Here is a 24,823-nt window from a genome sequence, read left to right on the forward strand (position 1 = left end):
CATCACCACCGCCTTCCTGCTGTCCAGAGCCGTGCAGAAGGAGCCCATCATCAGCAGAAACCACAGCAACTTCCTCCTGCTTTCATCCACATGCTGCTCAGCACGGCTCTCAGTCCCTCTGAGTGCCGCTGTCTCTCTCTCGCTCCCTCGCTCTTCATGCACAGGGGTCTCTCTCTTTTTTAAGCAAGAGGTTGCAGACAGGAAAGGAGGGTCAGTGTGTGTGTGTGTGTGTGTGTGTGTGTGTGTGTGTGTGTGTGTGTGTGTGTGTGTGTTGTGCAGCAGGATTTTACACCACTTGCACAGGACACGTGCAGTTTACAGATTACAATTTTTAGATAGCGGCGCAGGTTTACCATTGAAATTCATGGTCATTTTGGTCCTTGATTTAATTCAGGGTTAAAGCAGACTCTCATTTCTAGTCAGGAACAACTGATTTTGCTGACTGAAGTGAAAAGTTTTAACAATTTCATAAGCTGTAGCTAGCTGGCTAACGTTAGCGCCATGAATTGGTTGAAAACGCCATCTGTTTCTGACATTTTATTGTTTCCAGCTGATTTGTTTTAAAACACAAAAAGGATCATAAATATGCAGTTGATGGCATGATATCATGCTAACAGACTGAGGCTAAAGCTAACAGGTCCCAAGCAAAAAGTCATGGTGTGTGTGCAAAGCCTGTATGGCCTAGTTGATTGTCTCGGCTTGCATCCATGAAACCTTGTAGGCCTACATTGTGTATTAAGTCTGGGTGAGTCTTGCTTTGGGCTCACCCCTGTATACCCGAGGGGTTTATGCATGGTGCTCCCTGTTTTGGCTTGGCAAGCTGCTTGGCTAATCCAGGGAACATTTTAAGAGCGGAGCAGCGTAACTTTATTTCCATTTGTTGCAATAAATGGATAAAAATCTATAATGAGAGTGTTCCTGACTGAAAATCGTGTTTTCGTTAGCTAAGAATGAGTCCTTCATATCTATATAGGGAGCTGGTCCTCTTTGTGGAGTCCGCCATGTTGCACCGCCATGTTTCTACAGTGGCCCAGACCGAAAAACCCAAACATTGGCTCTAGAGAGAGCCTTTCGCTTTCTTACGTTACCTGAAGGCCACCGTAGTTCTCCAACATTGTAAAACTGCGGTAACGTGAACCTGCAACCACACCGCTTTTACCAGTAATAACAGTAATAACAGTGAGCAGTTACAGCAAACATTTTTACGTCTGTCATTCAAGTTTTTATTCATTTTCATGCTCCGAAACAGTGAAGATGGTTCAAATGCAGAGAACTAATTTCCCCCCACAGAGATTTAATCAAATTCAACAAAACACAGACGTGAGTATGAGAATAACAACACCAAAACACAAAGAAGACATCATTAATAATAACAAGAAAATAATGCATTTTTGTCTCAAAACCTAGACAAATAAAACCACATCTAATAAATACTGCTGGAGGAAGACAGTCATATGTTTTGGGAATTTGGATGAATCGATTTCCAGCATGGTATCTTATGCCAAACCCAAAGACAGACGCTGCAAAAAAAAACAAATATGACTTATTTCAAGTCTTGGAATTACATGAAATATTTCTCATTAAAGTCAAACTTAAACTATCTTACTGCCCTTTATAGCATTTTCACTTCCTCCTTCAGTGTTTGGATCCGTTAATCATCAGCGTTTTGTAGCCCCTCAGTTGTTCCAAGAAGCCAGGGTTGGGGGACGAGGCGGCCCGAGCCGATTTGACCAATGAGAGGGCGGCGTCAAAGGACTGGCCTTCACATGACATTAGGTAGCCAATGACAACTGCCGGTGCCCGCGACACACCGGCGTTGCAGTGGACCAACACCGCGCCTTTCTGAGAGACAAACAGAAGGAAATATTGATATTTGAGCTAAATTGATTTTAGCCACTTGGGGGAAGAAAAACTCTACAAGACGATATCTTCTTATAAAGTTGTCAAACTTGTCAGCAAACAGTTGCCTATTAACACATCCAGCAGACACAGATCAACATGATCATCCAATTGAAGTAGTGTTTATGTCCACCTGATGAATAGTCCAATAGTCACTCTCTTTTAGCTCTGTTTTAGGTCTCCACCAACTCCTGAGGGAAATAGCTGCTTTATGCTCCAGTACGTTCACCAGCTAGTCTCCAACTGTGTCTGACTGCATCAACATGATTTGCAGGGACGCTCTCTGAACATTAGAGGGCTCTACAGACCATCAGAACAGAGATGACTTCAGCCTGTTGAGCTTTACACCACAACAGGCTCCATCACTGATGTGCTGTTTAGTTAATGGATAGCTTGTTTGTTTGTGTCCATTATCCTCTCCATTACAGCCTCTATTTCCCTTCTCATGGAAGGTTTTTTTGCCACAGCTGTGCCCCAGATTTCAGGCTGAGCCTCGCATCAGGTCTGTGCTTACTGCAGGCAGAAACAAGCTGGTATCAACCTTCTCATCTGACCACTGAGAGAACGGAAAACATGAGTTTTACTCAAAATGTATCAAGACAGATAAGTTTGTATTTTTTCTTCTCACCAAAAACAAACTAATTTTGAGAAGAGCATGTGTACAAGCCTGAACATTCAGGTGAAACTAGACCGGAATGTGTTCATTGTGTTGTATTTGGACTAACTTCAAAATTAGGGTTAGCACCATAACAACAACAATGGGTAAAAATTTGAAAATATGTGAACAAACAGGTAGAAATTTGGTTCAGGTACATACTTGAAAATATCAGTTTGAAGGTTCAACTAGAAAACTGTGGTATACATTGGTAGTATAACTTTCCTGAACATCCAGGTTTTTAGAGCCCAAACCTTTCGAAAAAATACCCAAAAATGTCAAGACACGACACGAAACCTTGGATTAAAAGAAAATAGAATTTACTTCAGGCACATCTGAATATTTTAACATATATATTATAATGCTTGAACATTTTAGGACCTTTTTCACCAGGGTCGTAATGCTGCAAAAACCCTTTTAGCATACTCCACCACTTTATGAATCTGTACTGCAGTCATGAACTCAGTCACATGATGCTGTCATTGTCATTGCAGCGGCAATACGTGAGGGTCATTACCAGCCAAATGGCCTGCTGGGTAATCTGACCCTGCATTTCAATGTAAAAGCATCAGTTTGATTATCAGGGCTGGAATTACTACATACACACACTTAACAATATCATAATGAAGACACACACACACTTCGCGTAATCATACACCCCTAATGACTTGCTGTGTGTGTGGGTGTGTGTGTGTATGTGTGTGTGTGTGGTGTCATGTTAAGGTGAGCCGCAGGCTTCGCTGCTAAAAGCTCGTATGACACTGATCTGTGTGCAGTTTAATAAATCATGAACAAAACTAAACATCTATTATTCACAACAGGAGAGAGGAGAGGAGATGTCGAAACATGCGTCACATGTCAACCCTCATTTTAAGACCCTTACATTAGTCTCCTTACTCCCATAATCCCTTTACTTGGCCTTATGGGATTGTTTCCCATTGTTGGACTTGATCCAGTCATTTGGTTTCCCCTGAGCTACAGCAGCTCTCACCTCCCTTATTTGTTTAGTTTCCAGTATCTTTAAAATTCCTGTTTCTTCTTATTTCTGCGAGCAACAATATTAAAGCCGATCACTTTGTCTTTTCTTTAATGATGATTGGCCACCTTAAAGTGAAACATGTGACGGCAACATATGAGATCAGCTTGGAGAAGGGAACATTTTCAGAAACAGACACATCGGTGTTTGATTCTTCTGCAGAGTGAGACATCCATTACTGTGTTCGCAGAAAGGATCTTTGAAGAGGACTCACGTTCAGCTGATTTGTCATCTATTTGTTGATAGCTAAAAGTCAGTTTTAATAAGTGTTTGATGGTTTCAATCTATGCATTAAACTTTTTTTTAAAAACATACACTCCTTTATATCGCTCTTTGTGTTTGAGGACTGTGGGTCAATGAATGGATTAATGGATTAATCCGTAGTAATGAGAGTGATGTGTTACCTCGCTACGAGCCTGCTGGATGAAGTCACAACACTCCTGGATGTGAAGCAGCACATCAGCGTCGGGATGATCCAGAATACTGACGGTTTTATAGATGAACAGGTCAGGGAACACATTCTCCACCCCGAAGGCCACATTCAGGATGTGAGACACCTGATGAGGAAGAGGAGGAGGTAGTAACTTTATCTTGATAAAGATCCCTTTTAGGAGTAATGATGATGTACAGCCATAAAATATTGTTTTTAACTTTCATTATTAAGAGGCTTTAACGTTGTCACTACTACTTAATAGCAACAGCTCTGCTGTGACATTTAAACTGAACGATCAAAGAGAAAGGGCGTCCTGTAAACTTTACCGACCCTCACTGAGCAGCATACGTCATCGTTTTGTAAAAGCTCAGTTTATCTCGTACACACTGAAATACCAAGGCGACGTTTTGAGGAATGCACACTCTGAAGATCTGTTTGTAAAAGCTCAATTTGGGGGGGGGGGGAAGGAGGGCAGAAACTGAGAAAAAAAGATCTGTTTTCAAATGTACCTTTTGTCATATATTGTTATTTCTAGAATTAGGCAAACAGAAAAAGCTATAAATTGGCATTTAAAATAAAATATATGTTCTAGGGCTGTTTTGTATGAAACAAATAATTTGAAATTGATTTAGTTGTTGCTGTTTTTTCTTTATTCCTTTTCTCACGTGGGATAAACATAATTTGAGTTTTTGCCACCAGGATTCCCATGATGCTTTGGGTGATCTCACCTTGTGGTTTTTCAGAGTGCCAAAGTCATGTGCAGCATCTTGAGAACCTACACACACACACACACACACACACACACACACACACACACACACACACACATACAACAAAGTTAACAAAGTTAGTTATGGGTTTAGGGTTTGTCGTTGTTTGCCACAAGACGCTGTCCAGGGTGCTGAATCAAGTTAACCTGAAAAGGAATTTGTGTCTACTGCAGGTCAAAGGGTCATTTATGTTCCACCTGTGAACCAGTGAACCCTGTTGAGTCACCTCTCCCTCTGTCCTCCCCCACGTCTGGGCTCATGTTACCCTCTACTCTGAGCCGGGGAGCGGTTGTCAGTGTTGGTGGACTGAAGGTGACTCCCAGGACAGGGCAAGGCGGGAGGGAGCGGACCCATCCATCGAGTGGGTCATGCTGCTTTATAGACAAACCCATTGTCGTTGGAAGTATACAAGTCACCATAACTGCAGTGGGACCTCACTTGTAAACATCCATATGACACTGTCATTTTTATTTTGCTAGCTTGGTGCTCTCTTACATTTCTGGAGCGAAAATCCATTTTTACAATATCGTATGTTTCCAATATTTATTGAATTATTATTTTCTTCTGATTACAATGCATGCAGTCATTATTTTAAACATAAGCTTGCAGGTAATACATTTAATTAGCCACACACATCCTTGCTGTGGAGGTCCAACAGTATCTGTAAATTAATGTTGTTTTATTCCAAAGCCTGTGTCACATAACAGGTAAATCAGCTGCCAGATCTCTATTTCATAGAATAGAATATTTTTGACACTGAGGAACAGCTTTACATAATTGTTAAGCTGTCAAAAGCAAGAAGGAGAGGAGTTACCTGTGGTGCAAAGTGAATCATCAACTAAAAAGGTTTATGAGTTTGTTTGTGTTGTATTTTATCTTTGGCTTAGTTCATACTGATGTATAGTAAAATGACAGACTCAAATTTTGGATTGTTTCCTGTTGTTGGTCTTGATGGTTGTTGGAACTATTGTAATGATTTAGGGAACAAGAATAACTGGACTAAGTGCAATCCAGAACATCACAGAAACATGTCTCACCATCCACCTCTTCGTCCAAACTTCATCTGTTTCCTCACGTTTTCCACACAAATTGAATCAGAAATGACTGAAGGTGGACTTTAGGATGGAAGGCCATCTCTGATTGTTCTCACAGAATTTGGGGGATTGCCTAGTGGCAGAACTGTACTAGCGGTCAACACGGGGGTGACAGCGGTCCAGCCAGACGTTATGTGTCACGTTCACTCACCCAGCAGCAGGTAGGGCTTGACGATGCCGACCTGCAGGTCCCAGGATGTGTCGGGGACGTATCCCAGCATCTTCTCTGGGGGGGCGGGGTCTTCAACCACGGTGATCGTAGAGCCCTTCCAGGTTTCGATGATGCGACGGCCGCTCAGTGATGTCACGCGGGTGCACTGCTTCCTCAGCCGCGTCCGAGAGAAACTCTGGATCTCCTCAGTCAGGGACTGCATGACTAGACCAGACCAGGTTGAACTAAAATGAACTGGAGTGAACCTGAAACGACACATGAAATGTAGTTGGATGATATTTATAATAAATAACCTATGACAGATTAGGAAAAATTGAATAGAAAATGACAGAACAATACATCTACACTGTAGTTGTAACATGCTCAATATTTGCTAGTTTCGCTAATTAGCACTAAACACAAAGTACAGCTGAGGATGATGGGAATGTAGTTTTGTAAGTTTTAACTTATCCAGTTTAAAATCTCAACATCTTCAACTGTCTGGCACTAGGACGTTTACATTTGTGGTTTTAAATGAACAGCTAATTGATGGATTGTCATGAAATTGATTTCAAACATTCATGTTCCCCTGAGGATGAATTGTAATAATTTGGGAATTTTTATGAATTTTTATCCAGCGCCATGCAGGTTCAAAGTTAAATTTGTAAAATACTTTAGTTCGTGACTAAACACCTGCACAACACACAAGTACAGCTTTGGCGCAGCCTCACCTGTATTTTGTGTTTAGTGCTAATTAGCTAATGTCAGCATGCGAACATACTTAAATGGTGAACATCGTAAACAGCTAGAACACTACTATTAGCAGAGAAATCAGTCTATACATGAGATATTTTGTGTATAGTGTATATTATAAAAAAAAACCTGTTTCTTCAGAGGCTCAGCGTTGGTTTAGCGTTGGTCCGGTTTGGTTCAGAATGGCACCGGTTCACTTTCTAGTCCAGTTTAAACACCAGACACCAGAGCAGAGTGGTGATCCAGCTCAGTTTCCAGAAAAGGAACACACTTCTTCCATCATCACATTTGGTTCAGTAAGACCTCATGTCTGGTCCAGGTTCCTACTGCTGACTAAACCTGGTCCACTTAAGACCAGGTCCAGAAGAAAGCCAGTCTTACTAGTTGTAGTCCTGTAGTCGGTCTGTCTGAGTTAAGCTGTGAACTGGATAGACTCTGCTGGAGGTGAGACTGAACCGCTGCAGTGTAACGTGAAACCTGCTGCCTGTCTGTCTGTCACTAGTGACAGTGACACATCTACCAAGTACATAACTATTAACACAGACCTACACCAAAGTCAATTCAATTAATTTATTTTATATATATGAAGAAAAATAAACTACATGGCACATTTTAGTGGTGGTCTCTTTGATCTCATTTGGGGAAAAAAGCTCATAAACACACCAAACAAAACTACAAATTCATGAAACCTATTTTTAACATAATGGCACTAGACAATATTAATAATCATCACATCAGGATAAAAAAGTTATAATATGAACGGGCGTATCGGTGGAGGATGTTGTTTCCAGTGTGGTCCACAAGAGAGAGCCACAGCCCTGCTTTTATGAGCTGCTAAAGACTTTAAGTCCGCAGAAACTGTGGTTTGAAATTGTCTGCAAAAGAAGGGCCTCGGTCCCGCTTCCAAGTGGACTCTGGTAATGTTTGTGATGAGTGTGAAGATGTTCTCTAATACAGCCTATTAGAAAGGGAAAAGAAGGTGGCAAAAGAGGTGTACTGAGCTTGTGTCCTATTGTATTTTCAGTCTCCCAATCAAAAGTGAGTGAAATGTTTGCCTTCAGACATTGTCTCCACTCATTTTCCACATCAGCTTTTGTTTTGGGAGTGAACTAAACGGGCACTTCGCCAACCTTCGCCAAGGTCAATCCACTCCAAAATGTAATGGCTTCTTCCCTGGCCCATGCTTCTCCCCTCCACCAAGTTTCATAAAAATCCGGCCAGCACTTTCTCCGTAATCCTGATGACAAACAGTCAAACCGACCGAAAACAGACCGAAAACATATCAAAAGCTACAGCACTCGAGGTTTTATACAAACAAAGGTCTCGCAGCTTTAACAGTAAAAACAGATCCAGAATGTGAATATCCTAATGCCTTGTTTTATTTTTGCGTCTGAGCTCACCAGACCTCTGCAGCCTCATCTCTGCTGCAGGCTAGAGGCTCCAGGCTACACTAGCAGCTGCTAACATAACACACCTGAATCTGTCAGCAGTGGAGTTGCATTGTGTCATGGATGCAGCAAGTTTTGACAAGAAGAATGTGTGAAATAAACCATCTTGAGTCCAACAGTGTTAAAGGAGTACAATGCTAAATCGGTATAAAGTATTCTTTTGCAGTAATGCACCAATGAACTCTAGCACTGTTTCACATTTTATTGCAGTTGTAGAAAGATAAGATATAAATGAAGTGACAGTAAATGACGTCTGCACAATATCCATAATGCTTTGCAAATTACAGTAACTAACTGTAAATATGTATTGTGGTAGGTTAATTAGGCATTTAGTGGTGTTTAAGTGTAATAAAGTGCACCCTCAGATAATATGTAACTTTAGCTCCACCATAAAGCTCTGTCGCAAAATCAGTTATTGTTGCAGGTTACTTTCAGTCATTTGCAATATTGTATGCATGTGCGTGTGCGTGTGCATGTGCATGTGCGCGTGCGTGTGCGTGTGTCTGTGCGTGTGCGTGTGCATGTGTGTGTGTGTGTGTGTGTGTACACAGCTGCAGTGTTATTTTCGTTGGAAAAGATTCTGGTAGTTTCCAAGAATATTTCCACATACAGAGGGAGAGAGAAACAGTTTTCTGGCTAAACAACAGCCACAACACACACACACACACACACACACACACACAAAGGGAGGGAGAGAGAGAGAGGGAGAGAGAGAGAGAGAGAGAGAGAGAGAGGTCAGGTTTCTACAGAAGTTTGTTTTGGATCTCAAAAAGAGAAGAGGAGAGGAAAGGAAAGGAAACAAGGAGAAAGGAGATAAGAGGAGAAGGTTTTTGATTGCATTGGAATGTGTGTGTGTCTGTGTGTGTGTGTGCTCCGCTGATAAGATTTGTCCTGCCTGTGAGCAGCTTTTACGTCACTAACTGACTGCCAGAGATGAATTCATGAGAACCGAGAGAACGAAAAATGAAAAAAGGAAAGAAATAGGAGAGAGAGAAAGAGATGAGGAGAGAAGTTAGGATGGAAGGGAAAGTGCTGACTCAGTTCTCTGCATGTTGATCCATGAGTCAGAATACCCAGAGATCCTGTGTGTGTGTGTGTGTGTGTGTGTGTGTGTGTGTCTTGGCTGTAACTTGACCCTAACATGGGAAGCTCCTCCAACATCTGACAACCATTACTGCTATCACACACACACACACACACGCACCCACACTGCAGTTTGCTGCGTCATACTCAGCTTTAATGGACCCATAACCGAGCTGTTAATGCAACAAGCCTGCTGGGGTCAAATGTCACCACCAGTTGGTGAACCAGTCAGCCAGATTCAGATTCAGATCACATTGAGACTGAGACAGAATGTACAATGAAGTGAAATCAAATGAAAACAGTTAATCCACTTTAAAATCGGATTTAAGATCAAATATGAAACAAAAGTGCAAGTGACCAACTAAGAGACTTGAGGATTAAAATGCATTTCATACTGATGGCTTGAGGAATAAAACAGTTATTTTATCTTCTTTTGATTTTATTTTGTAGAAGTCTCTTTCCCCGTGTCAGGTCGCTGCGCCTGAATTTGGAGTGAAGGGGATGTGTACTATCATGTAAAGTTATTTCCATTTTTGTAGTAGTGGCTGCAGCCCGGCTTGTTCCTGTTTGGGCATGTTTCCAAACACACAGATAAGACCAAAAGACAGAACACTCTAACATACGTGTATAAAACATACAAATCTGACAGTGTACGTTTAAAATGGCTACGTTTGTGTACAAAGTACATTCTCTGCTGCAATTCACTGATTTTTGAAGTGGCAAAGTGACCATTTACATTATTCCATTATTTATTGTAATTATTTTGTGGCAGGCGGTGCCGTTTTGTTTTCTTCTAAAAAAAACAATTACCATCTCTTTAGTTTTCTTGAAGTTTAAATCCAAGAAATTGTCCGTGCACAACTGTGCAAAAGTTGTCGTGTCTTCCTCAAAAGCACCAAGAGAAGCCTGATTAAAGTACAGGAAGCCCACTATGTAGATTTTCTTCATTTTCAGACTGGTGTTGTGGATTTGGAGCTCGTCATGGTTAAACTTTATGTAATGATACTCGTTACCCGGAGAGGGTGACGGGGAGACGTTTCTACATAAAAACTCAAGCTCCTGAATGCATAAACATGCTGCTTTTGCTTTTTAATGATTGTAACAGTGAATAAAGACCTACCCGGCTTTTCAGCAGCAGTGTTGTGACTTAACTTCTTCTGTCTCGATCTCCAGGTGATGAGGTGGTTTACTTTTACACTGTGATCTTTATCTTTTTAACCTGTTTTCACTGTTTGTCATCCCCCTAAAATCACTTAAAAATGTTTTTTTAAATGTTATAATTCGGGGAGTGCAGTTAGTGACAGTGTGGGTTCCATGGTGACGTAGCTCTGACAGGTTGACGGAGGAGTAGCGAGGGGCGGGGCTTAGCAAAGGGTCAACTGAACTTTATTTGCTGGTATGCGGTTTACAAAAAAACTGTAAATTCACTTAATCAGCATCTACTTGACTCCCATATTTGCTAGCTTCTGCTCATGGTGGAGAAGCATGGTATACAGCGGAATTCCTGCAGGGCATGCTGGGAGATGTAGTCAGATTCTCCAGCAGCTAACTGGGCTTCAGTCTGCTCCAGTGGTGGAAGTAACTGTAGAAACTGCTGGTGTCCACCACCAGCAGTTTCTACAGTTACCTATCTACTTTATATACAGTTAGCTAGTTTAGTCAGAAGTTCCCAACCTAGGGGTGGGGCCCCTCCAGGGGGTCATAAAATAAATCTGAGGGGTCGTGAGAGGATTAATGGGAGAGGAAAGAAGAAGAAGAAGAAGAAGAAGAAGCAGCACCCCGTGACCCTGAATAGATTAAGTGGTTTGGATAATGGAATGGAAAGAAGTAGATACACAAATCTGTTTCTGGTTTCTTTTCATTCCTCTTTGATTTGTTTGTGAAATATTGATAATTTGAACAGTCGAGTATATAACTCAAGAGACATGTGAAACAATGCAAGAGGCCCCAACCACACAGATTTTCTGGGGGGTTGGTCACAAGCCAAAAAAGTTTAGAACCACTTGTTTAACCTTAAACAATGTGTTGTATTTTATAATACAATCTTTATCTGTAAAGTGACCAGTAACTAAAGCTGTCAGGTAAATATAGTGGAGTAAAAAGTATGAAGTAATAGAAAAATAAAAAAGTGTTAACACTTGCAAATCTGTTTGTTTTTACAACCTAATAATGACAGTACAATAGACTACACATGTCTGAGGAGATTGTACTTTTACTTCTCTACATTTCGTAGTAGGTCCTACTTTTCCTTAATCATTTTGCATGCAGCACTTTTACTTGTAATGGAGTATTTAAACAATGTTGTATTGATTAAATTAAATGATGTGAGTACTGCCCATGGTTTCATGAAACGTAATGACACACACATCTATGCGCTTTTAACGGATTTACCGGTGTTGACTTTTCATCTAAAAGGAATCTATTCTTCTAGCGTGGAGGATAAGAGAAGAGGAAGAGGAGAAGAAGAAGAAGAACGAGGAGGGGTGAAGAAAACAGAGGAGGGGAGTTGTGGAGAAGGGGGGGGGGGGGGGATAGAGGAAGAGGAGGAGGTGAAAGTCTGAATAAGCGGCTCCTCCCGCTTCCTCGAGCTGCCTGCAGACCGGACAGCGGCAGCAGAAAAGCACCAATCAGCAGGAAAACCACGTCCTTATTTGGATCTAACTCACCGTGAGTGACCGAGACTTCACCGGAGCTCCGTGAGCGCTGGAACGTGACTCCAGTTGAACATGCTCTCCCCGGGACTCTGCGTGTCTCTGCTGGCCGTGTCCTGCGCCCTGGGGCCGGCTGCGGTCCGGGCGGCGTCCTGCGAGTCGGTGCGGATCCCGCTGTGCCGGTCCATGCCGTGGAACATGACCAAGATGCCGAACCACCTCCACCACAGCACGCAGGACAACGCGGTGCTGGCCATCGAGCAGTATGAAGGGCTGCTGGGTGAGTTACTGTCTGTCCACTAATTTACCCGCTAATCAATTCTTTAATGGACTTTAATTAACTCCCTCGCGCCTATACTGTACAGAACACTAACGTTTCAAGTCAAGTTTTGCACTTTATGACAGTGGAGCATCCAGATCCTGTTGTGGTTTTATTTGTATTTATTTTGACCATTCCTCCTCTGTGCACAACGTGCAGCTTGAAGTTGATATTTCAGACTTTTTTAAGGCTATTTTACAACTTTTAATGTGAAATATTACTTAATTCTTAAAACATTAAGATAATTAAAATAATTATCATGACACAATATAGGCCTATTAATGATATGTGAGTTATATATCCTTTAAAATAATAATATTTTAAAAGATGTATTTAGCCTATGTTTAAAAGATCAAGAAAATATCATCTGCAAATTTGATCTATTAAATCTTTTTTTTAAAGCACAAATGCCTAAACCTCATTGGTTTCAGTCTCTCAAATGTGAATAGCTGTGAGTCGTATTATTGTTCTGTAATTTGAGTTGAATATTCGGGGGAAAGCAATTTGATTATTTTAAGATATGGGAAATTATGATAAATTGATGAATCAAAAAATACTTTAGATTATAGATTATTCAATAATAAAACTAATGCATTTTCAAATATGACAGTTTAATGCTGCAAACACAGAAATTGCAGAGACAAAACCCGGGACAAAAACTTTATTTATCATTTAGGTGAACTGAACCTTGACTTGATGTGTCTCGGTCGTTTCCAACAGATCATTGGCAGCTGTTGTTGCTTGGTCTTCTTCTCCTGTTTAATATCTGCAGGAGATCTGGTTTGAACTCTTCTGACTGAGCAATAGGAAACCTTAAACCATCAGTTCATGGAAACATTTTTGTGGAAACCATCATTTTAATTAAGTTTACTCAAGAAGGGAAAAACATTGGCTCCCGTTGCAGCAGTCAGTGATGAAGCAGCCTGATGTTGAGTTACAGAGTTACAGCCTACTGTTGGTTTCTGGTTTGACTTAAGATCCAAGACAGTCAGACCACATATCACTGTCCTGGGTAGTTAGGCACATTTCAGTCACTCAGGCGTTCATCAAACTGCTTACAGGAAGAACGTTGAAAATACAAACTTCTGGTTGAAACTCTTTGAACATCACAATGATGAACGTCGACCAGACAAAATAGGAAATTATTTTCAAAATCGATAAATCTTTTTTCTCGTACAGTCATCAAGTCTATAAACATATAGTTTTCCAGAGCAAGAGGTGATGTCATCAAATGTCTTATCTTGACTAAAACCTGAAGATTACAATCACTATGATGATCAGTCAAGTGAAAGCATCCTAGAATCATCCTAGTTTTGCTCGAAAAAATGATTAATCCTGTCAATTTCCTGTTGATTGACTAAACAATTAATCGATTGATCGTTGAAGCCCTAATGTTCATCGTTTTCACTTTTCACAATGTCATACGCACGTCGTTCTTTAAATGTAATTGTGACAGTTTTATGATCAAACCTGAGCTTGTTGCGTCTAACACGTCATCAAAATAACCACATTTCAGTTTGGGTAAATAACACAGTAAATATGAGTGGGTCAAAACAACACAGTGGTTTTGAGTGTGTACTGGAAAATTTAAAAAAAAAAGTTTCACTTGCAGCTGTTTACTTTCAAAATGTCAGTTTACATTTCAGCTGTTTGGCGAGTGCAAAAACTGTACACATAAACTGTGTAGGCGTCATAGTTTACATCACAAATAAATGTCCAAGAGCTTCTGCTTCTGCTTCTGCCACCATAGAAATAACATACAGAAATAGCGGATTTCCCTCCCTGTCACTGAAGCACTGAATACTTTCCCATGTAAGCACCTGGACGTCAAACTGATAAGTGGATATGCTGAAAAGGATCAAATGATTGTATATTGTTGGCTTTGTGCTTTTTTCCCACCTGCAATAAAAGATGGAGAACTTTTAACTTAAATACACGGTCACATAGTCTAAGGAAGAGAAAAATAAACATCAGAACATTTTTATAACGAATTATTCTTTTTTTCTTTTTTACAATGTGAAACTCCTTCGCACAATGTACAGCAGAGCTGACAACATACCGCTGTGTCAATATCATACCTTCACACTTCGTCATGGCTTCATCATATCTTATCACACCCAGTCCTCCTCCTCCTCCTCCTCCTCCTCCTCTTCCTCCTTTCTCAGGTCCATGCACTGCTTCCAACTAAAAGATAAAAAAAAGAGACCAAATCATTATTTTTGTAGTTTCTCTTACAACCTGCCAATTAAATACAATTTTTAAATTTTGATCACTTTGATCTCTGCCGTACATTTTTTAACTTTGAAGGTTCAGGATTTCAATAGTTCAACGGACTTGAACTTGTTACCCTGTTGACTTTTTTGACTTTTCTCCTCCACACACCTGCTGATACCAGATGTCACAAACTCTGTGTGTTTGATAAGTTGAGCTGATAATGCTGCTCTTCAAATCTGCACGTTCGGTAAAAATACACCATCTCCATCTGTATGTATTGTTTACACAGATTATATTTTTACCTTGTACAGTATATCTACAGTTTCACTTTCTTTATCTGGATGTCTGTCTCTGTAGAAAGTATATATTAAACACGTACAAACCGTGAATGTCACTGCAACCATTAATCATTTTTAAAGCCTCAAGCTGTTTACCACATCGATGCTCCTTTTTAAAAAGCTAATGTAGGTTTGTGGTGGGACCTAGACTCTATGTCTAGGATGTGACAGTATACAAGATGCTCCAACAGAAGAGCTTGTCAGATGGTCAAACAGCGCCTGAAACCCACTTTCCCCATCTTGGTAATGTCAAAGTCACTCTCTTTGACTATCTTTGACATATTCATCTTTAAAACGTAAACATTATTTTGGGTTTTTCTGCTGTAGACAATTTTCACTTCTCATTGCCGCTTGTTTTTAGCCATGCTAGCCATGCATTACTAAATAGTATGCAAAGTCGGATTGTCCACCACTTTGGTCCAGGCGGAAATATCTCAACAAATATTGGAATGATTGCCATGACATTTTGTACAGACATCCATGTTCCCCAGAGGACGAACACTACTGACTTTGGTGATTTCAAAACCTCACAGTTCGTAAATACAGCCCCACAGAGCTGCTAGTTTGGCTGTAGATTCTTGCTCCTGAGCTGTTCTTGTTGAGGTTACGTTTTAATATTTGTCTCCTTTTCCACGATTATAATTTAACTATTCTTTTCACATATTTCTTCGTTTTATTTATCTAAATATGTGCTGCTTATTCTGTTTCTTTCTGGCCAAGCTTCTTTTTTAAATGAACTATATCTGATTCTTAATTCTTGTGGTTTTCTTTTAAAGAACCATTGCTTCATATTTCAGACACTTGTTAAGACATAGACACTTTCCTATATCCACTTTTGGTGTTATTTTTTTTATTTTTTCCCTGTGAATAACGGTTAAAATATCTCTGTGCAATTCATAAAGATATTTGAATTGCAGGTACAATCTTCAAGTATATGAGTTAGCTGTTTAGCTAACTGTATCTATCTTTGAACAGAACTTATTGTATGATGCAAAAGTTTGTGGCCACGTTCATCTGTGTTCATCTGTGTTTTGTGCTGAGCTTCAGGCTTTGTGGCCCATTTTTAAATATCCTAAATCAAATTTAAAAGCATGTGGACAACCTCATCGGCTGCCATTATATTTCATGATGCATACACGTCTGTCTCCAATAAGTACATTCGTGTATTGGTTGAAGTTAGAGCTCAGCTGAGGTCGGAGGAGTGGAGAGAGAAAGTGGAAAGGCAATCGGCTTTAACCAGAAAAATGTCCTAATGAAAGACCTGCAGGCTCAAAACCAGGAAGCAGTTTCAGGTCACAAGTTCAAAGTATTTCTGAGACTCCATTGTGGAGCTGTGCAGCCAAACCTCAATCCTGTAATAAAAAACACATATTCCTCCTCTGCCCACGCTCTGAGAAATAACGGTAACTAGAACCATATCGGGTTCTTTGGCTTGTCCTCATGGGAGAGCCTCTTTTGGTTCTAGATAGAACCATTTATAAAGGTTCCACCTGGAACCCTTTCAGAGGGTTCTACATATAACACACACGTACAGGTTATACCTAGAGTTATCTGTGAAAGGTTCAATCCAGAACCCTTTTTGAGAGGTTCTATAAAGAACCCTTCCATGGTGTAATGATTTCACCCAGAAGCCTCCATGAGATGTTCTACAGAGAACTCTTCTATGGTCTAATGATTCCACCCAGAAGCCTCTATGAGATGTTCTACAGAGAACTCTTCTATGGTCTAATGATTCCACCCAGAAGCCTCTATGAGATGTTCTACAGAGAACTCTTCTATGGTCTAATGATTTCACCCAGAAGTCTCTATGAGATGTTCTACAGAGAACTCTTCCATGGTGTAATGATTTCACCCAGAAGCCTCTATGAGATGTTCTACAGAGAACTCTTCTATGGTCTAATGGTTTCACCCAGAATTCTCTCTGGGGGTTCTATCCAGAACCTTTCCACCTTCTAAGGAAGCTAAAAAAAACACCCAAGGAGTTCTACCAAGAAATCTTTTATATTCCATGGGTGTCATCGAGAACCCACCCAGGGGTTCATAGTTTTTGGGTGTGTATATACGCGACTGCTCTTACGGCCTTCATCACCCTTACCCTGGTTTTACTTTAACAAGGTAGCCTGCGGTCATGGAGACCTGATTCAGTGGCCCTTTGGTTTTGAGAGGTTCCTAAAGGGCTGATGTGCTCTAGGGTAACACTCGTGGTTCACAAATGTTTGGGGGGGATGGGATGGGAGGACCCATGCTTTCAACAATCCTTGAAGAACTTTTCCTTCCAAAAAGCCTCCTTTGGATGAAAAGGTTTCTTAACGGAGGCCATAGTCTTACAAAGAACTATTTCTTCAAAAAAAAGGTTCTTCAGAAGCAAATGGCTCTCGGTAGAACCTCAGCTCTTCAGGAAGAACCCTTTTGGAACCCTTGTTTCTAAGTGTGTGTGTGTTGAACTTTTTCTGGATCCATCAGGTGTGAACTGTATGCAGCAGGGTGAAAATCAGTATAGGTCCTGTGTGTGGTTGGCCAGATGTCCCTGAATGCACCATACATTCACCGATGTAAGAGGACTTTCAAATGTCAGTCAATGAGAAACACCTAAAACACAGACATGGTTTCCTCAAATACATCCAAAAATGGAAAAGGAAAATTCTGTAGCTAAAGTATTATTATCGTTTATATTTCCTCACACAAGAAGTTTTTTAAGGCCACTTTAACTGACTCAACTTGTAACACACCTGTCTGTGTTTTCCTGCCTGTTCAGGAACTGGCTGCAGTCCGGACTTGCTCTTCTTCCTGTGTGCCATGTACGCTCCCATCTGCACCATCGACTTCCAGCACGAGCCCATCAAACCCTGTAAAGCGGTGTGCGAGCGGGCGAAGTACGGCTGTGAGCCGGTGATGAAGCGTTACAACCACAGCTGGCCAGACAGCCTGTCCTGCAGCGAGCTGCCGCTGTACGACCGCGGAGTCTGCATCTCGCCTGAGGCCATCGTCAAGGCAGAGGGACCAGGTATCACTAACGCTTGTCATTCATGTCATTATTATTCCTGTGACTGAGATTTGTCTCCGAGGGCAGCTGAGATCTCATATGTGTCAAAACTAGCTAACTTAAATAAAAGTCTGTCTATCATGAACATTCAAGTTCATGGACAGGCAACAGGTAGAGGGAGGAACAGCACACAGAACCTCTCAGCTATACATATTAATCTGATATACGTTTAATGGAGTATGGAGGCTACTTCTAAATAAGGATATTTCACCCTCTTCTCTGAAAAACATGGACCATCAGGAAGCAGTTTCCCCTGCTTAGCTGAGTCGTATCACTGTTTTCTATCATGTTTCTACCCTCAGCAGTTTGTTTCTGCTCCCTCTCGAACAGACAGTGCGAGTCATTTCCCCACCGACTTCACTCCCACTGATTTTCTCAAAGAGCTCCTTGATACAGGCGGCCCACTCGTTTTACACTCAATAAAACCTTCACTGTCCTCTGCTTCTTTAAACAGTCCCTCGACCAGCAGGTTCTGAAAAGAAAAACTCATCTCAATCCCCTTGACCTCCATAACGATACGCCCACGCATCTCAGAGCGGCCCTGGCTCAGCAGGGTTTTGGGATTTTCCCTCGATGTGATTTGTTGATTTTCTGAGGTTCAGCCAGGGTGGACAAGTCATTCCTGGGGTTTTCAGTGGCCAGTCTCCAGTCTGAAAGTTGCCGTTAACAAGCTTGTCTCTGGTTGGAACAGAAATCAAAAGCAGCCACAGTTTGCCTTTTTGTTTCCAATCGTCGCGAAACTTGGTGGTGCATTCAAAGACGCGAAAATTACAGCCCTGCTGTCACAAAATACAACCCAATAAAAAGTAATCGTTCACCTGGTGAGAACAGGTGATGAGTAAGTAAACAAGACTGTGAGTCTTGTGGCTATACTTGTGTTTTACTACCAGCTCCTTCTGGATGTCTGAGCTCCCAAAACTGTGAAAAAAACTAATTTTCGGTCCGTTGTATCCACAATCTTAACTTTTTGGTCACTACCTACAGGTCATAACTACAGGGGAAGATTAAAATTCACCACGGCACCACCGTATAGCATCTACATTACCGATAACGCTGCACCAATCCAGCAACTCGCCCCAAACAATTAGGAGAAACGTTTTTTTTAAGGCTCTAATTTCAAATTAATTACAGCAAAATTACTTTGTTCTTTCCAACGCTTTCATGTTGTGGCTGTAATGAACACTGCAGCCTAAGAGTGTATGGTTAAAACCGCAAAGTGGTTTAATATTTGTCATTCTCTGTGCACAATGTCTCTCTAGATCCATACTACCAGGACCCAGCCAGGTGTAACCCGGGTGAGCCTGACCTTTGACCTTCTCTCTGCCCAAACTGTGATTGCTTTCCTAGAAGTTAGCTTGTTTGTGTTAGCTGATTATTGGACACATCATCATAAATATAACATACCACCTCAGAATCTCCACAAAAGACCGAACAACAACGCAGCCAGTCAGTTCTGCTTCTGGAAACCATGTATCTCTCACTAACATGCTAATGTGCATCTAAATACAAATAGAAACAAGTTTCACCTATATTTTCTAAATAGCAGATTTTTTCTGGGTTTGATCCTCTCACAGAATCCAGTCCAGACTTTCCAATGGACTCCAACAACCTCCACTGCAGAGGACCAAATGGAGGTAACCTGTCTGTTTACCTGTCTCGACGGCCCAATCCTAATGTACACACTCACGGATTCACAGACTTTGAGTCGCGTTCTTTCAAAGTGCAAGAGGGCTTGGGGCTGTCCCCGCTGTCAAATTGTCGAGTGCTTAATTTTAATCCCTTTAAGCACACTTTCTGTAAGTCCGCATTTCTGCACAATTCATAGCATTGTGACGTTAAACGCTGAGTTACCAGGGGAAGTCTGATGGCATAAAAAAAGAAGTTAACAAAGAGGACAGCACATGGGTATTTAGCCTCGCATAATAAGTTTACACAGAAACGTTAAACTTAAGGAATCCTTAAGGAAATATGGACTTTTAAGGAGGTGGAGCCTGAACATAGATTCTGTTTTTCTTTTAAATAGTATGATCCCCATGATCCCTCACTCTGTTTCTTTTGTGTCTGTCTGTAGATCGCTGTAGGTGTAAGATAGTCAAGATGGGTTTGAAAAACTACCAGAGGAACAACTACAACTATGGTGAGTCATCTCCGACTATCACACGTTTCTTTACAAATATGAGACAGAAGAATCCGTATTCAGTGTCGTGATGTCATTGGTTCGTGGACTGCCGTTTTGAAGCCTTGAGTCTGGCGTTTTGGCCGTCGCCATCTTGGTTTACGGCTGCCGCCATCTTGGCTTTTTTGCAACCAGTGAACAGAAGTGACCATATTTGGACGGCGGAAGAGTGATGTAGAGACGCCGTATACAGCTCCGGTAGGGTAGCTACCTGTCAATCACAAGGCAGCCCCGCCCTAAAGCATACTTCGCTTTATGGTCTGTTTGACTCTAAATGGACCATACTTTACTAAATGAACATCATGCTGTATTGAAGAAGACTTGAAACTAGAGATTGAGACCATGAACTCATGTTTACAATGTTTACTGAGGTAATAAATCAAGTGAGAAGTAGAGTCATTTTCTCATAGACTTCTATACAACCAGACTTCTTTTTGCAACCGGATGAGTCGCCCCCTGCTGGTCAGTAGAGATACTGCAAGTTTAAGACACACTTAACACACTTCACTCTTCAGAACCGGAGGTTGCCGTCTGCATGCAACTTAAACTTAAAGCTAGTTGTTGGTATATTTCCGAATCAAACCTTTAAGCTTTTACAGTGAGAATGGTCTGTGCATCACATGTGGTAGTCATTCGTCTCTTCTCAACACTACATGTGAGACATCAACGTGAGACTAAACTCTTCAGCAGATTCTTTCTCTCTGACTTGTTTTTCTCCTCCACGTAGAGGGAAATATTCTGGTGCTGAGGCTATTTGGTTTCTTAGATTAAATTAGACACACTAACCGTGAAAGCCCAGAAAGGCTATTCCAGATGATTACAGCACACAGGCATGATTTGGCAAATCCGACAGAGATTTCCATGTGGACTTATTGAGCTTGCAAATGCCTCTTTGGCCACAGAATCCATTTGGGGAAGATTTTAGATTTTCTTTCCAGCCGTCATCAAGAACAAGAGCTCACTTACAAAATATTCAGATATAATTAAAATGGAGGAGTTTAGTGAAGCATGGTGGCACGTCAGAGTGCACAACAAGGTGGTCTTTATAATTTGACTGCTGGCGTGCTCACTTTGCTAATTAACACTGCTGTTGATTTTACTGTTGACTCCAACCTGCTACACCACACATACTGTTACTGGTTGTGCTGTTTTTCTAGTTTCTTAATGCAATACGTGCGATGGTGTCTCCGTTCTTGTTTGCACCAAAGTGCTTTACAAAGACATATATATGAGCTTACTGTTACCAGCATTGAGACATTTATGTGCATGGAAATTAATACTACAAGACAGAAATAGAAACAAGAAACACAATTTAAACCCAGGGAATTGGATAAAACCGGTTAAACACAATTAAAAACTAGAGAATAAAAGTAAGTGTATCTTAAAAGCATCAACAGACTCGGCCCGTCTAAAAGCCGCATTCTATTAATTTGTCGCTCTGTTACTCCTGGAGCTTTTATTGTGCTTTCCTCGCAGTCCCACACTGCTTGAATTCATTAAGGGAGCCTTTTCTATGAAAAACATAAAGGTTTACCTGGTTCTCCTGCAGTGGGCTGCTGCTGTTGGGCATCCTGGATGGTTGTATCCATAAAACCTATAAAACAGCAAGTACCACAAAGTGATAGAGAGACAGTGGTGAAAACAGAGAGGAGGGCCTCCAGGTTACAGGTGTCTCATATTTCGTTGTTGGACCCGAAGCAGGATGACAGAAAAATTGTTAAACAGTTTCAAAGAGGACAACTAGAAAAACACAAGAGGTTTATAATTGAGAGGTTAAGTCCAGTGAGTCTAAAGAAGCAGGTCATTTTGGGAGTTTAGCCCACAGTAGTGTGTTGGCTCTTCATTGGCCACATGTCCCTCAGCTCTTGTAGGACACAAATGGGCCCACGGTTGGCTACAACTGCAGTCCTGTTGGCCCCAAACTACGGAAGCATCCAATCCACGCAAACTTTGACCTCCATAACGCCATCACTGTCCGTAGAACCGTCTGTCCTTTCAGCACCAAGGACAGCGGCCGGTCTTCCGGCTGACTGATTATAAGAAATACAACCAAAACTATTGATGTGTTCGATGGACAAATAGTTTCAAGTATAGGCTGTATGAAAACTATACTGGAGAAATGGTAAATGGTTGGAATAATGTGTTTTATTCACTTATTTTGATTTGTATTTATTAAATTGCACCAGAGAGATGTGGGCAGCGATTCAGAGGTCTGGAACAAGGCCACAGCGAATTTGAGTAATCACTTAAGGTTTTATTCTTTAAACCAAGAATTCGATTTTTTTCTTTTTTTTAAAGCCTGCCCTGCGAGCTCAGTGTGAGATTTAAACTCCAGTGTCCAATGTGTCCATGTATGCTGACGACTCTCTCCTTCAGTGATCAGAGCGAGGGTGAAGGAGGTGAGGAACCGCGGTCTGGAGCCCACAGCGGTGGTGGAGGTTAAGGAGGTGCTCAAGTCTTCTCTGGTCAACATTCCCAAGGAGACGCAGACGCTCTACTACTCTTCCTCCTGCCTGTGTCCTCCTCTGTCTCCTGGGGAGGAGTACCTCATCATGGGCTACGAGAACGATGAGATGTCCAGGTATGAGCGTAGAGTTGGAACAGATAGTAAAAGTATTGTTATGGACGTCATGGTTTCCTCAAGGAAATTGGTTGGATAAATGTCCAGCTAGTCGATTATATCTTTAAACTTCAACTCAATGCAGGCTCCTGAGGCAATTTGTGGTTAGCAAACTAAGTTGCAATGCAGCAGCCACTGATCTGGCTAATTGTCTCAAACTCCAATGTTTGTTTTTTATGCTGCACTGACTAAACGTAGCACCACTACTTGTTTCCCTGAAGATTAAAAACATCGTAATAATTTCTTCTGAGGTAAGCTGGGGTCACCTCCACTGTAAAACCCTGTGAGTAGCTCTACATAAACCTCACCGTGTTTGTGGTTGCAGGTTGCTCCTGATTGACGGATCCATTGCTCAAAGGTGGAAGGAAAAAATGGGCAGGAAGATCAAGGTGCGAATCTAATACAAAGACAGCAACTATTTTACATGTGAAATAACGGTGGAGGCTTTATAAGTTGATTCTGAATTGCATTGAAGTGAACTGTTTTACGTGCAGCCTGTTGCACCATCTTAACGAGAGTTTGATTGGAAATGTTGGGTATAAAGTCAACACCGAATGTAAGTAGTTCGTTTTTTGGAGTAACAGATTATTAATTTCCCTTCCTGTCTGTTTGTCCAGAGATGGGATCAGATCCTGCAGGGGAAAGGCCGAGCAGCTCAGCGCCGGAGTCACCACTGAGATCTGACTGTGTGTGCGTGTGTGTATGTGTGTGTGTGTGTGTGTGTGTAGATATTGCACTATCACAGGCTGTTGTAGCTGAATGTAGTTGATCTCTTCATCTGTCAGATTTTTGTCATTTATTTTCTTTGCATAAACATTAATTAGTGTGCGTTTAGTGTGTGAGTTTGTGAGTGTATTTTCTATGTGTGTGTGGTGTGTATGTTTTTGTATGTGTATGCAGTGTATGTCTGGTGTGTGTGTGTGTGTGTGCGTGTGTGTATATACACCTAAAGCACTCAAAAAGACAAGAGAGGGGGTGGACCTGTAGTACTAAACCCTACGCAAAGCCATACATTATGTACATGACACTTTTTTGGAACACGTTTATTTTCAGTGGCGGCCATGTTGCCTCCACAGCCCCTCTCCATGGTCACAGTCTTTTGATGTTGGCCGTGTTACCATGGCGGTGTGACGGAGGACATTAAAAGCCATTTGGACTTGGACATTTTGGACCACGATAGATCTGTAGCCATGACCTTGACGTTAGTGAACTCTGCGAAAAAAGGAAAGTATAATATTCACCCTTTGTTCAGACAGCAACAAAACCAACAGCAACCACTGCAACGAGACCATCGGCAACTACAGCAACCAGGAACAACAAGGGCAACAGCAGCAGCAGAATGTTGGCAGATGGAAAGTTGACATGAGTATTGTTTTAGATCCAGGGCCTCCTCTGGTGTGTCCCCATAACAGAAAACGACAAATGTCTGTTGGACAGGTTGTAAAGTTATACTGTAGGAAGAGTGCGGAGTGTGCCACTTTTTGTCTGCTTGTTTGAGTGATGTGATGTAATTCCTGTTGGATATCGGGGGAGGGGAGTTGGAAAAGGTACAGTCACATTAAACTTCCGACCTATGAATATTTGCTCAGAATCCAAACAATTTATATGGAAACCTGCATGACAAATTCTGTTTCGGTGCGATCTCCAGCCGGCTCCGGCAGTTCACAGTTCACCTTTGTTCATCTTTGATTGTTCGGCCAGCCAATAAAAACACTGATACACTGTGTTTAGAAATGCAGATGTTATTCTAATGTCAGACATCACACCACCACACCACAAACTCAACATTTATAACCTGCATCAGAGCCGTACCGTCACGTCAGAAGACTAATGTGACCGTACCTCGACATTATGATATCTACATGTTACTGTTGCTTCTCGCTCTGTGTGTTTCAACATCTGAAAGCCTATAGGAGGTATTATTTGCAAGAATTGAGTAAATATGCAAACATAGCAGCTTCTCCAACAATTTACAACGCTTGCCGTGTCTTTGTGCAAGAGTCATACACACAGTAACTCTCTTCATGTAAACACACTAACACTCAATACTACACTACTTTTATCAGTAAACTATACTCGGATATGTTGAACTCTGGACTCTTCACAGCTGTTTGAACCAATAAAAATGAATTTAAAACGA

General features: G+C 41.4%; 2 protein-coding genes across 2 annotated transcripts; one reads left to right on the top strand and one right to left on the bottom strand.

Annotated features, from left to right (window-relative positions):
- Nucleotides 1-1,635: 1,635 nt before the first annotated feature.
- LOC142964142 (dual specificity protein phosphatase 19-like) lies at nt 1,636-6,261 on the bottom strand. Its single transcript, XM_076104329.1, has 4 exons — nt 6,039-6,261; nt 4,752-4,798; nt 3,995-4,147; nt 1,636-1,842 (listed from the first exon to the last, which is right to left on the bottom strand). Exons 1-4 carry the CDS (start codon nt 6,259-6,261, stop codon nt 1,636-1,638), a joined length of 630 nt encoding a protein of 209 aa, XP_075960444.1.
- A 5,679-nt stretch (nt 6,262-11,940) lies between these two features.
- On the top strand, nt 11,941-24,823 carry frzb (frizzled related protein). The gene is made up of 8 exons (XM_076104339.1): nt 11,941-12,253; nt 17,600-17,848; nt 19,147-19,182; nt 19,462-19,521; nt 19,959-20,024; nt 22,440-22,644; nt 23,009-23,072; nt 23,301-24,823. The coding sequence occupies exons 1-8, from the start codon at nt 12,049-12,051 to the stop codon at nt 23,358-23,360; spliced, it is 945 nt and encodes a 314-aa protein (XP_075960454.1). The 5' UTR covers nt 11,941-12,048; the 3' UTR covers nt 23,361-24,823.

Source organism: Anarhichas minor, unplaced genomic scaffold, assembly GCF_050575085.1.
Source record: "Anarhichas minor isolate MPS153535 unplaced genomic scaffold, ASM5057508v1 ptg000004l, whole genome shotgun sequence".
In the NCBI taxonomy this organism is placed as follows: Eukaryota; Metazoa; Chordata; class Actinopteri; order Perciformes; family Anarhichadidae; genus Anarhichas; species Anarhichas minor.

Excerpts from the sequence above, each read along its gene's own strand:
- frzb (XM_076104339.1), top strand. The coding sequence starts at position 12,049 with ATGCTCTCCCCGGGACTCTGCGTGTCTCTGCTGGCCGTGTCCTGCGCC. Across the intron at positions 20,025-22,439 it reads GAGGAACAACTACAACTATG|TGATCAGAGCGAGGGTGAAG; the intron begins GTGAGTCATCTC and ends TCTCTCCTTCAG. Across the intron at positions 22,645-23,008 it reads GAGAACGATGAGATGTCCAG|GTTGCTCCTGATTGACGGAT; the intron begins GTATGAGCGTAG and ends TTGTGGTTGCAG.
- LOC142964142 (XM_076104329.1), bottom strand. The coding sequence starts at position 6,261 with ATGCAGTCCCTGACTGAGGAGATCCAGAGTTTCTCTCGGACGCGGCTG. Across the intron at positions 4,799-6,038 it reads CAAGCCCTACCTGCTGCTGG|GTTCTCAAGATGCTGCACAT; the intron begins GTGAGTGAACGT and ends GTGTGTGTGTAG. Across the intron at positions 1,843-3,994 it reads TCCAGCAGGCTCGTAGCGAG|AAAGGCGCGGTGTTGGTCCA; the intron begins GTAACACATCAC and ends TTTGTCTCTCAG.